Here is a 13,830-nt window from a genome sequence, read left to right on the forward strand (position 1 = left end):
TTAAAACTGAACATTTCCTAGCTCCTTTTCCATATTGGCCATATGACATCATCCTGGCTAAAAGACATAAGGAAAAGTCTGCTGGGCTGTTGTTGAAAGCTATTGTGTCTTCTTTCTTCCTTCTTGAAACAGAGACGTGGTGGCTGGAGCTGCACAGTTATTTTGTGACCATAAGGGAAAGGCCAAAAGAACTGCAGAGGCCTTGACCCTGATAGCTCCTAACTACTACTCAGCTTGAACTATTGTTTAAGGTTTCTTGTTGTGTGAAAGAAAACTAAACCATTTTGTATAGATTTCTGTCACTTCAGCCAAATCTTGATCTATCTATCAGCCTATTAGAGATAATACCATCAGCATTAACCTAAACTATCTTAATTTTAAAAATGCCCTAAAAATAGGGTTAATAATGAAACACATTGTGAACTAAACACGCAGGTTCAAGAATGGATATGGATCCTAGGTGACTGGTAGACAGCTTCGAAGAAAAGGTGCCATAATCACAACTGACTTTTACACAGAAAATTCAGATGTGAATCCACACAGCTCTTACTCATCAATTAAGGTAACTAATTCTATTAGCACTAAAACTGAACACAATTTTCTCTAAGTTGAAAGGAAACTCTTAAATTAACAAAAGAAATTATTCTGGACTTCCCTGGTGGTGCAGTGGATAGGAATCTCCTCCAAGGCAGAGGACACAGGTTTGATCCCTGGTCTGGGAAGATTCCACATGCCAAGAAGCAACTAAGCCTGTGCACCACTAAGCCAGCGAGTCACAAATACTGAAGCCTGAGCACCCAGAGTCTGTATTCCACAAGAGAAGCCACCGCAATGAGAAGCCGGCACATCACAGCGACAAGGAAGAGAAGCCACCACTCACTGCAACTAGAGAAAGCGCATACAAAGTAACCAAGACCCAGTGCAGCCAAAAAAAGAGAAATAATTTGGTTTCTTTAAACAAAAGGATTTTCCTATGTTGTTTCCATAAGACATAACTGATTTTTTAAAAAGCAGATCTTTAATTACTGTAAGGATCTTCCCCCATAACTGTTTTTGAAATGCAAGATTTCTAACTTCACCGAACAAAATATCCCTGATTTAATTAAAACCCTACAATACTCTAGCTGGTAAACAAATCAGGAAGAGGAAACTACAGTCATAAGCAATCACTTTGACCCTAGTACGAGCAGTGAGAGTATCCCTTATTTCAACATTCTGGTATAACCCCAAAATATTAACCATTAAAAAGAGAATGAACAAATCACTTTTTCTTAAGAAGATGATTTTCACAACCATAGTCAGTTAAAAATTATCATTCCAGGAAATGCAAAAAGGCCTCCTTTTCTGGTAAAATCGAAACAAAATCTGTCATACCCACTATTACATCTATGGATTATTTCCTCCATGAACAAATCTACTGTTCAAGAATCTGTTCATGAAACCAGATACCAAATTCTTCTAACAAAAAAGGAAATTAAACAACACAGGGTGCATTTTAACGCTCTGAAGTCAGTGAAGTAATATACACCACTTCTACTGGAATTGCATTTTCTTTACCCTTATCTTTCTCCTCTCTTACTCCACAAATATGTGAGCAAAAACTCAGGTGAAGACAATCACCAACTCTTCATAAGACTCTCTCTTTTTTTCCTCCCAAATTAAAAGCAGGTTGGATGTTAAGCTTATTTTACCACAGCTTCTCAGGTGTATTGAGTAATAATTTCAGTGTTTAAGATTGATAAGTCCTCCAAATTACCCTCCTTATAAGTCCTCCAGATTGATGGTTTTGGTAGGTCACTGGCTATGCTTCATGGTGGCTATTCATTGCCATGAAGTAATGCCTAAAATAACACCAACTGATGGGCAGCTGTAGGTAGCAAATTCAGTACCATAAAGGCTCATGGAGAAGTCATACAACAAGCAGCCATGCTGTTTACTTCCAATCACTGCTGTGTTAACCTCCAGGACAGGCTCCTAAGCTCACGAACTAACTCTAGCACCCAACTCCCTGCTATGGACCTCAGTGACCTCAGCACTGCATTCTCTCTAGATGTCACACTCTATCATCCTTTAGCCTTTCATTTCTTTCTCTAAGTTAAAAAGAATGCTTTCGCTTTACCCGTGGCCACTGAGGCACCACCCCTTGGTCCTCAGAATCATCCTCAGAAATCTTCCATATCCAAGATTCTGATCTCTGAGCTGCCTCTCTAACGACCACCTCTAGAATTCTTCGACATTGACTGAACTTGTCCTCTGCCTGCAGGATCCCCTGAGTCTAGGAGGGGACTCAGTCGAAGGTCCCGTCCCTTCCTTGATTCTTACAGTTCTTTATGTCCTTTCTGCCTTCACCTCCCCCCTTTCTGGTCTGAATGTCTCAAGCTATTAGTCCACTGATAGTAGAAGATAAGTCTTACATTATTCTTGGACTGTCCTAGATGATCATTCAGAAACACTTCTTGGGCCCCCATTTGCTATGCTATGCTAAGTCACTTCAGTTGTGTCCGACTCTGTGCGACCCGATAGACGGCAGCCCACCAGGCTCCCCCGGCCCTGGGATTCTCCAGGCAAGAACACAGGAGTGGGTTGCCATTTCCTTCTCCAATACATGAAAGTGAAAAGTGAAAGTGAAGTCGCTCAGTCGTGTCTGACTCTTAGCGACACCATGGACTGCAGCCCACCAGGCTCCTCCGTCCATGGGATTTTCCAGGCAAGAGTACTGGAGTGGGGTGCCATTGCCTTCTCCTGGGCCCCATTTAGCCTTCCTCAATTGCACCTTAGACTCCTGCAGTCTTTATGTGCTGGCTTCATCAACATTCTGAGTGCCAGAAATCATCACCTACTTGAGAATTTCTAGATCAAGTGATACGATAAATTCAAACCATCTAATTTTCCCTGGTCCTTACTTCAATTGCAGTACTTTTTTGTTCCTTTCCAATGCACTTCCAACAGTCCCACTGCATCCACGCTAACTTACTGCACTGCCTTCAGGTTCTTACCCTCCCTCTTTGGGTGTAAACTGGCACCCTATTTTACTAAGGCAGTACTGCTGCTGCCGCTGCTAAGTCACTTCAGTCGTGTCCGACTCTGTGGGACCCCATAGACGGCAGCCCACCAGGCTCCTCTGTCCCTGGGATTCTCCAGGCAAGAACACTGGAGTGAGCTGCCATTTCCTCCTCCAATGCATGAAAGTGAAAAATGAAAGTGAAGTCTAAGCCTTCAAATGCCCTCTTTCTCAAATGGAAAAAAATGTGTATCTTTATTCATCTTGTCTCCTACTATCTAAAGCAGAGGTCCTAAAAATGTAATCCAAAAGCTGAACCTGGTCCACTGACATGTTATCCAAGATTGATTTTTATTTTTATTTTTCAGAATATGTACTTTAAAAATATAGTGGTGTAGAACTTTTATTGAGCTGTAATTCACAGCATGTATGGTTTTCAAAACATAGATTAGTTGTCTCTTAAAACAGACTTCCCATTATGAAATGCAGACATCTGGCTTCCTTTGGGTGAGCAGATCAGACATCACCAGGCCCACACTGTGCACGAGCACCCTGGTTCACCAGTTCCTTCCTACCAACCAGCCACTTCCCCATGCAGTCTCCTCACCTGGTCCCAGGGGCTCTTTGATCTAAAGGAAGGATCTAACTCTTTGCACTCTCGGGAGCTGAGATCTCTTCAGCCTCATCTCTCCCCACCAATGCCAGACTCCAAGGATCCCATCCCTGCTTTGCATCTTTGATTTCTTTGTAAATTGGGCAGCTCATATCGGTGCCTCCACTTCCTCTCTGAAAGTCAATCTCCTTTGTTTCCATGATGTCTGCCACCTTGGACCTCAGTCCCCTCCCACTGGTCCCTTATGCACAATGCCCCTTCTGGTTTCCCTCTCACTTTCAGACACTGCTTCTCTAGCCCCTGTAGTACTGTCACACTGCTATAAAAGCTGCTAAACACTTGTCCACCAGCAAGTGGTACTAAGCAGCATAAAACAAGTGGTACAAACATTGACGATGCAGGCAATGCTTAGAAATGTAAATCTGACGCCTCACCGCCTTGGGCAGAGCAACCCTTCCTTTCCCCTATTAATGTAACACACTGCACATCAACTCTTTAATAATGTTTCCAACTTTATCTCCCATATTAGGCTTATTAGGCTGTGGGTTCCTTGAGGTCAAGAGGCAACCTAACATACTTCTTGGCACCGAAGTTTTAAGTATGGGAAAGCTGATCCCACCAACCTACAGATCAAACAATGTATCTGCCATCCATCCTTTCTGCACTGGGGCTTCAAATCTCTCCCTCAGTCCCTACATACACTTAGTTGCCAGTCCTAGTGAAACCTCCTCACCTATTCATGCCTAGTTCTAAATTGGAACAATGTTCCCTCCACAGTTGGGTCTTAACTGTCTTCAAATACAGAGTTTCAAGCAAATCCTTCCTTTCCCTAAATCCTCACTGACTCCCTACTGATAAGGCCCAACTGGCCTGCATTTGGGTCCCTGGAGGGTTCACCTCTCACCTTGACACTTCCTAACCAAACACTCCATGTTTTTCTGGCTTCTAGGTCCTTGCATGTAACCATTTCTACCTGGGAATGTCCTGGTTCTTCAAAGACCAGCTCAAGTGCTACTTCCTCCAACAAATTCCCCTTTGACAAAAGTGGTCACTCCTAGAGCATGTGCCTTTATTAAAAAAAAAAAAACTTCCCAGAACATTATCACTTTCTACCAGAGGCCACACCTCACCTCTTCATGGAGCCCTAACTAAACCTCCACATTCTCCTCTACCTGAGCATTTGCTGAAGAGTAGTGAACTAACATTTTTAAAGCAGGAAAACAACATGAACCATTTGATGAGACCCAGAAAGTTGCAATTAATCAGAGACTCTACTTCCCTGGTGGCTCAGTGGTAAAAAAAAAAATCTGCTTGCAAATGCAAGGAGATGCAGGAGACATGGGTTCTAAGCCCTGGGTCGGGAAAAGCCCCAAGGAGAAGGAAATGGCAACCCACTCCAGTATTCTTGCCTGGAGAATCCCATGGACAGAGGAGCCTGGTAGACTACAGTCCATACAGTCTCAAAGAGACAGACAGAACTAAGCACATACACATATCAGCTAAAAAAGCTTCAAAAAGTCCTTCCCCTGAATCTGCCTTCCCCTAAATTTTTTCCTCCACAGCTTAACTTAAAATATTGTAGATGTTGAAGTTTGTTCTCCTATTCTTAAATTTTTTTGGCTGCACTGCATAACATGCAGTATCTTAGCTCCCTGGCAAGGAATGAGCCCATGCCCCTGCCTGCAGTGGACACACAGTGCTAACTACTGAGACGCCAGGGAAGTCCCTCGTTCTTAGTTTTTAGAAATGAAGTAAATTTTTTAAAAATCAAATCTTCTCTTCTCAAAAGAAGGTAAAGCAAACTCCAAAACGAATTAACGAGAACAAAGCCTTTCAGAACGGCATTCAACTCTTACCCATAACTCTCAAGGGGGAAAAAAAAAAGTATTTCTTACAAGTGGGAAGGCTGGATTATGCACAACACATATAACAAAGATAAACGGGCAGGTGACACATACCCAAGATAAGGTAAGACACACCTTTTCCAATTAGCTTATGCTGAGTTGCACAGCAGGGACAGGCAAGAGGACTGGAGCTGGGAGGGTCTGGCAGGGTTTTTCTGCAGAGCAAAAGCAGTACTTTCCAGTGAGCCATGAGTGAAGCTGAACTTGGAGCAGGCAGAGTACACAATAAAAGCAGTGTAGCAGTCAAACTACAGCTGAGTTTTAAGCTGAGAGATGCTAAGGCAGAAAACTGCAAAAATTAAGTAGGCTTGGATTAATAAGTGTTTTGTAAATCAGAAAAGTTTAGAGTGAAATGAGCTAGGCAATAGGAGACTTCTTGTGGGAAGATTAGTCTCATGCAAGTTGTAGCGGGGAGAGAGGGAAGGCAATGAAATAGAAAGGGCACATACCAAGAAAGAAGGTCTTAATTGCTGCAAAAGTAATGGAAAAGAAAGGAATGAATGCATGGAAGAGACTTCAGAAGTCATTATAGGACTTAGTCATGTCAAACTTTTCAGCCCTGGTGAGTGGGAAGAAACTGAGTAGCTGGAGGAGAAAATCAGGAGAGGACTGGGAACAAGTTAAACCAGCTGTCTGAAATCAGTAAAGTAATTTAAAAAAAATCAAGAACAGCAAAGTAAACTTGATTCAACATCTGCACTGCTTTAAGCTTGGAGAAGAATCACACAGTTAAACGTCCTATCTTCTCTAAACACATTAAAAGCAAGCAACCAGGTTTTTGTTTTTGTTTTTTTCTTTAAGCTAAGAAAAGTCAAGAGTTACAGCTAATCAGATTCTTCAAGGGCATTGTGAAATTTCTGAAGGAGGATATGAACAAAGGATCCCCCCACCCCCAGTGCTCATCATTTCGAAGATGGTATCAAGAACAAGGTCTCTGGAAACAAACTGCCTCTGTCCGAGTTGTGACTCTCCCACTTACTTGATGGGAAAAACTGGAGAAACTTGGCTGGTGGGGGTGGGGTAAGGGTGAGGGGAGGATGTACTCTTGCAGTATTTTGGCTTGCGGAGGGAAGGGAGTAGCTGAAGATGTCTAAAGTAGGTATAAGTCTGAAATGCTGATTTAGAGAGAAGGTGAGTCACCTCTCCGAAAGTTTCAGTTTCCCCAGCTGTTACAGACAGGAAGATAATAAAATCTACCTCACTGGATTTTTTTTTTAAGGGCTGCAACTGATAATCCTTCTGAGGTATTACACATAACGTCTGATGTGCTATAACCATTCGACAAATGTTAGTGGCACACAAAATACGAGGAATCATGCTATTTTTAGCACCATTATTAAACATTCCCTTCTCTTTTTGATGTTCTCTGAGTACTGCACTACTACGATGGTTTTGTCAGATTCTCAAAGGGACTGACATCCCTCGAAGGGTCAGAATCCCTGTAGCGGAGGCCTGGGAAGAGAAAAGTGGCTGAGGTGGTGGGCCCGGAGGTCGCGCGCCCAGCCAGCAGGCCCTACGCACCAGCCCGCGGGCTGAACAACAGGCAACACTCTCGACGCCTTCACTCCGGGCCAGCCTCTGCACATCGCCTAGGCGAATCCTCGCCACAGCCCCTCGAGTCAGGTGCTTTCGTCAACGCCAGTTTACACACAGGGAAACTGAGGCGCCTGGGATGAAACCGCTAGCCAAGGTCACATGGTTCGAGAGCCGAAGCTCGGAACGGCGCTCTCAGAACAGCGCCTGGCTACGGTCGCGCGGGGAAGAAGTGGGTGGGGCGCCCAAGGGACCCCCGATTAATCCAAGGCCGCGCGCGCGGCAGGGGGCCGGGCCCGGGAAGGCGATCTCGCGGGGGCGGCGGCCGGACTCACCTTGGCGCTGTGCACCGCCTCCTGCGCCCCGCGGAGCTGCAGCCAGATGCGCGCGGGCAGCGGTTCCTCAGCTCCGAGCGCGCCGAGCACGGCCAGGCTCACGCCGAAGAGGCCCTCGATGCGGCCCCGGCTCCTCTCCAGCAGCGCCGCCTTCTCGGCCGGCGCCGTGAACTCGTCCAGCACGGCCCGGGCCGCCATGGCGGGCGCGGCCTCCCGCGGCGGCGCCGGGGGCCGGCGGCGGCGACGCCCCCTCAGCGTGCTGCCGCTGCACCCGAGCCCGTCAGGCGGCGTCGGCCGTTTCGGCCGCCTAGCCCCGGCCCGCGCCCCGCCGCCTGGCCGAAAGGCCAGCTACACCATCCCGCTGCGGCCGCCGCAACTGGGCAACTGAGGGCAGATAGCCCCTTCGCCGCCGCCGCCGCCGCCGCCGCCGCCGCCGCGGGCCGGGCCCCGCCGCCGCGCATGCGCCCCGCCCGCCGCCGTCATTGAGAGTCGCCACCCCCTGGGGGTGGGGGTGGGCGTGGGGGCGGAGGCGATAGAAGTGGACGTCACGCTCAGTCGCCATGTTTGTTGTTGGCATAAGGATGGCGCTCGAGAGGGCCCCGGGTGGTCTTTGGTGAGAGCACTGAGGCTTTTGAGTGGCCTGGTGGCTGGTGAATTAATGGTTTCTCAGATGGGGAAATTGGAGCCCCGAGACAGTACGGGAGACTGACCCAGTGTCACGCTAGGGATTTGGCTTGCTTTCAGACATTTTGAAGCCCAACCTAGGGCTCTAGCAAATTGAGTTATCCAGCTTCTCATGAGTTGATAGATGGTTCTCTCTTCCTCCCTCCTCCTCTCCTTCCCCCTCCTCCCCGCTTCCTTTGTTTTCCCTCTTTCCGTTGTTATTTCAGTAAAAATGGTAACAGGAAGAGAAGAAAATGGGGGATAATGTGTATGGAGAATTGAAAAAGGAATGATTAAGGAAAAGTCAAAACAGTGTTTTCTTTTGGGAGGGGAGGAGGAAGTGTTATAAGGAGAGGTACAAGACCTGGGGGATTAGGGGCTCCTGTGTGATTTTTTAATGTGGGACGTGGGCAAGGACACTCTAAACCCTCTTGGGCTTTAGATACCTGGGTTGCTCCCAGGTGGAAGATAAAGTGGTTTCCTTTCTCTGTCCTAAATGTTGTCATATAATAGAGACTTCGGGACTGTGAGCGTATTGCTTGTCTAACCCCACATTTTCTCATCTGTCAATGTGCATAGCAACAGTACTTCCTGCTGTTACGAAAATCAATATAGTACCTAAGTGAGCATGCATTATTAGCTATTATTATTGTTAAATTAGCAATATATTTAGGGCTCTATTTTCACAGAAAAGCTTTGTGTGGATTATGCAGCCATATTGAATTAGTGAGCCTGGGGGCCCCCTTGCTCTGTATGGATTACCCCTTGAGGAGAAAGAAGGGGATCTAAACATGTTGCCGTTGGAAAGGCCAAAGGGGAAAGATCTTGGTGAGAGGGATTACCCAAGGTAAAACCTCTCAAGAATCCTGGCTGCTGGGGTTTTCCATATGCCTCAGAAGTTCAGACAGGTGTGGCCCCCTGGTACCCCACCGAAGGATGACTCAGCACAGGGAGGAGAGCCACTAGGCTTAACAGACGCACAACTTCCTGCTCCCCTGGGCTTTCCCTAGGTATCCGCACAGCCCGCCACCTTCATCCATCAGGTGGATGACCTGAGATTGGCTGAGGCAGGTCAGGTGGAGAGCAGTGGCCTCCCAAATAGACTGCACTCAGAGCTGGAGTCAGCACAGCGTGTTATTTCCTGTCTTCTCAGTGTCCTCACCTTAAATGGAGTTGCTATTGTTCAGTGATCTGAAAGGGCTTTCCCCGGGTGGTTCCTGTTTGCTCCCAATGACTTCCCTGCTGGTGAGTCTTAATTGCTTGTTAGGACTGAGAGAGACACTGCTTTGAAAAGCATACTACAGCTTCTTCCCTTTCCCCCACCAAAACTCACCCTGAAACAGCTTAAGTAGTGCATACACACAACCATAAAAGAAAGTTGGGCATTTGGACTCCGTTCAGAAGTCATTCAGTTCGTGTATCAGCAGAGATACAGCTTTGGTTTTTTTTTTTTTCCCCTGGTTAGAAGACTTGCCAGTTCCCATCCTGGTCAGCATTTCCCTTTAGGGAACTCTCAAGGTTTCCTGAGTATAGGGAACAAGGAGAGAGAGAAATCCCCTTTTAAGAAACTCCCTTGCTTCCTGCAGTTTCTGAACCACAACTTCCATCTCTTGGTCAGCCTCGACTACCTGGCTGGTTTCTCTCACCCATGACAACTGGCACCAGGGAAGAGACCTTCATGGAGTCTCTATTCTACATTACAGATGCTGTAGCAGTTTTTCTCTAGTTTCCATAGCAACCAATGAGAGGGTGTTGAGGGAATCACTTCTTGCCCTTTGCCACGTTATCATGGGAGGGGAGGCAGTGTATTCCACTTTTCTCCAGCAGGGTTGACTGTGGAAGAACAGACGCAGTGCCGCTTGCCCATGCTCCACCAGGGCAGGAGCAGAACTTGTCAGACCCCACCAATGGCCAACTTTCCGAGAAGGATCTCTGCTCCCAGAGAGGGTGTGTCTGCTGTCTGTGGTTGCTCACTATGTCAGTGACTGGGTGAAGTATTGTCACCTCAGCCACATCCTCCAGTCCAGCTTTGTCAGTAGTAAAGACGACTCTTTGATCTCTACCTGACACCTGCTTTTATTTCTCAGTTCTGAACGCAAGAGGGGCAGAAAGAGTGTTTATTGGTTTCCAAAAACTCCAGCAGTGGTTGCTATTTTTATCGTGCTTATTTTAAAGATGAGGAAAGAAAAGCTAGAGAGATTCTGGAATGTTCCACAGAGCTGGTAAGTGAAGTGGTAGGAATAGGCATTTGAATCTAGGCAGTCTGACTCTGTACTGTGTGCTGTTATGTGCAATGGGCCCCCTTTTCTGCCCTTATGCAAAAGTAATGAGAAATGAAGTATTTCCTGCCATATCAGTAGACAAGGATATCACCGTCTTCAGTGATTGCAGCCACCACTGATGGTGAGCCCTGAGGGAACTCAAGAAGGAAAGAATACTTGGCACCTAGAAGCCATCAGACCTACAGTGAGCCCTGAGGAAATTCAGGATGTGAAAACAGGATACTGACCCCAGATAGGTGAGGTGCATGTCAAAGAAATGATTCCAGTGAGCCTCGACTCTTGCATCTTCCTTTAATTAACAATCTTTTGATGTTCACATTACCTGCCCTTTGTTGCAGAACTTCTATATAACTTGGTTCCTGCCTTCGCCTCCTCAGAGCAGTTCTCTCAGGGCTACTTGAGATGCTGCCTGTCCTAAATATTCCTGCCAAATGAAACTTAACCCTCAGCTTTTAGGTTGTAAATATTTTTCACTTTGACAGTAAGCATGAGAAGACAATAGAATCTCATGTGTGTGTGTTAGTTGCTCAGTCATGTCTGATTCTTTGTGACCCCACTGACTGTAGCCTGCCAGGCTCCCCTGTCCATGGAATTCTCCAAGCAAGAATATTGAAGTGGGATGCCATTCCCTTCTCCAGGGGATCATCCCAACCCAAGGATTGAACTTGGGTCTCTGCATTGCAGGCAGATTCTCTACTGTCTGAGCTACTAGGGAAGCCCACCAACCCCCTAATGTTTTGATCCTTCTTACGTCGGGATGCTGTCAAAATAGACAGACTTACACCTGTCATATTGCTTGGTTCACCCACTAATCTGATAAACAGACTCAAGATGACAGGTCTTGCTGGGTTCTTTACTTTGGTGTAATAACACCCAGGACTTGAGAGTAAGAAACAGGAATACAACTGTGCTTAGCCACACACAACTTTTAATACATTGGCAAATTGTTCAATGTTTCTGATTTCCCTTGTTGCTAGTTCAAGTCATGTCATCTCTCCCATTGACAGTTGTAGGGTCTCCTTCACAATTCTTCCTGGCCTGTCTCTAAATTTCAGGAGTGATGACTGTTATAAGATTGGGAGAAATTATTTACAAGTATTGATGCTGTGTCTAGAGTTCTCTTCTCGAATAGCAAATTTCGTCAGTTAATCTCATGCTTAAGACCTTACAAGAGCTTTGCAATATGCTCAGAGTGAAATTCAAATTTTTTACCTTGATTTGCAGCACTTGCAAGATCCATCTGCTTGCTCCTCTGCTCCTCTCTCCACTTGGCCTAGCTTACACTTCCTGGGGGTATTTGCACAAGCCATTACTTCCTCCAGCATTTTTTCCCACCAAGTTAACTCCTGCCCATCCATCAGATCTCAGTTCTGGAGTGATTTGTTCCATAATTCATTCACTGGTCTCTCTGATGAGTCAAGTCCCCTGGTCCCAGGCTCCCGGGTCACTGTGGCCCTCTCACAGCACTAGGACCAGTTTTTACATGTATTTGTGTGACATGATTGACCCATGCCCATCTCCAGGTGTCATCAGACCTTCAGTTTCTTGGGGGCAGTGACTTGAGACTGGATTGAGCTGGAGGTAGTCCAGGAATGGTGAGTAGCCCTTCATGGCTGGAGTGTGCTGTGAGGCAGGGGGCACCCACAGGTAAAATAAGGCTGTGCTATGCTGTGCTTAGTCGCTGAGTCATTCAGTTGCATCCAACTCTTTGTGACCCCATGGACTGTAGCCCACCAGGCTCCTCTGTCCATGGGATTCTCCAGGCAAGAATACTGGAGTGGGTTGCCAATGCCCTCCTCCAGGGGATCTTCCTAGGGATCAAACCCATGTCTCCTGTGGCTCCTGCATTGCCAAGCGGATTCCTTATCGCTGAGCCAGCGGGGAAGCCATGGGTTTAGGAGGGAGATGACAGTGGCTTGGACCAGGAACACTGGAATGGAGACAGAGAAGGGGAATTTGAGTGGGATTTTGGTGGTGGAATCTTGGCATTAAAATGAAAGGATTTCAGGACTTCCCTGGTTGTCCAGGGGCTAAGACTCCAGTTCCCAATGCAGGGGCCTGTGTTTGATCCCTGATCATGGAACTAGATCCCACATGCCGCAACTGAGAGTTTGTATGCCAAAGCCAGAGGATTCCAAAGTGAAGTGAAGCTCGCTCAGTCGTGTCCAACTCTTTGCGACCCCATGGGTTATACAGTCCATGGAATTGTCCAGCCCAGGATACTGGAGTGGGTAGCCTTTTCCTTCTCCAGGGGATCTTCCCAACCCAGGGATCGAACCCAGGTCTCCCGCATTGCAGGCAGATTCTTTACTGGCTGAGCCACAAGGGAAGTTCCCAAAAGATTCCAAGTGCCACAATAAAGATCGAAGATCCCCTGTGCCAAATCTAAGACCCAGTGCAACCAAATAAATAAATCAGTTCAGTTCAGTTGCTCAGTCATGTCTGACTCTTTGCAACCCCATGGACTGCAGCACACCAGTCTTCCTTGTCCATCACCAACTCCCAGAGCTTGCCCAAACTCATGTCCACTGAGTCGGTGATGCCATCCAACCATCTCATCCTCTGTTGTCCCCTTCTCCTGCCTTCAGTCTTTCCCAGCATCAGGGTCTTTTCCAATGAGTCAGTTCATCGCATCAGGTGGCCAAAGCTTCAGCTTCAGCATCAATCCTTCCAATAAATAGATAAAAATAAATATTTTTTTAAAGTGCAAGGGGCTCTTTCCTGCTTCTGCCACTTCTCATCATGTACTTTTCTGCCTCTATAACTCCTTTGCATTTTTATTTTCTATGCTATTGAAGCTCCCTTAACATCAATTTAATGTGCTACAACTGCTACAATATTGAGGAGGAGTTATTTATAAAACTCAGTCATCTTAAGTGGGAACACAATTTCTGGACCATATGCTACTACAAATATTGCCTGCCAGCTCCCAGATGCTCCTAATTCACAGTATTTTCCCATCATTCTTTACAGCAGGGTTTCTCAACAATGACACAGTCAATATTTGGGGCAGTTAATTCTTTGTTGCGGGGGCCTATCCTTTGAATTACTAGATGTTTGGTAGCATCCCTGGCCTCACTCACTGGATGCCAGTAGCACCATCCCACCTCACTTGTGACCACAACAAAAGTGTCTCCAGATATATTGCCTGAGGAAGGGTGTGTGTGTTGGGGGGTCGGGGGGAGTGCTAATCCCATAAGTACCTCTAATGAGAATGACTGGGCTATACAACAAGTTCAGGGAAAGCCCTGTCTCTGGGGCTGAGCTAATGGAAATTCAGATTCCATCTCCTCCTGCCTTCTGCATACTCCCTGTGGGACACACACACACACACACACACATCGAGTGTAATGAAAGCTCGCTGAGTTCCTTTTAATTTGGTCTCCTGTCTGTATCAAATGTGGAACAGCAGAGTTCAAGAGAGTTCTGGTCAGTCATGTGTCCACCAGGCAAGTGGCTGAGCAACTCAGCTCCTATCATTGCATCTCTTCAACCTGTC

General features: G+C 46.6%; 1 protein-coding gene and 1 long non-coding RNA gene across 3 annotated transcripts in view; one reads left to right on the top strand and one right to left on the bottom strand.

Moving 5' to 3' along the window:
• Positions 1 to 7,772, bottom strand: part of N4BP1 (NEDD4 binding protein 1) — a 57,801-nt gene extending 50,029 nt beyond the window's left edge. The window contains exons 1-2 of one of the 2 annotated variants that reach the window (XM_059876886.1): positions 7,387 to 7,772; positions 5,968 to 5,988 (exon numbers count right to left, since the gene is read on the bottom strand). In XM_059876886.1, coding sequence (XP_059732869.1) covers positions 5,968 to 5,988; positions 7,387 to 7,584 — 219 coding nt within the window. In that variant the 5' untranslated portion in view covers positions 7,585 to 7,772. 2 annotated transcript variants of the gene reach the window in all.
• Positions 7,773 to 7,845: 73 nt separating this feature from the next.
• Positions 7,846 to 12,754, top strand: LOC132342800 (uncharacterized). Its single transcript, XR_009491294.1, has 2 exons — positions 7,846 to 7,999; positions 9,877 to 12,754. It is a non-coding gene; the product is annotated as an uncharacterized lncRNA (long non-coding RNA).
• Positions 12,755 to 13,830: the final 1,076 nt, after the last annotated feature.

The sequence above is a fragment of the Bos taurus genome, chromosome 18 (assembly GCF_002263795.3).
Source record: "Bos taurus isolate L1 Dominette 01449 registration number 42190680 breed Hereford chromosome 18, ARS-UCD2.0, whole genome shotgun sequence".
In the NCBI taxonomy this organism is placed as follows: domain Eukaryota; kingdom Metazoa; phylum Chordata; class Mammalia; order Artiodactyla; family Bovidae; genus Bos; species Bos taurus.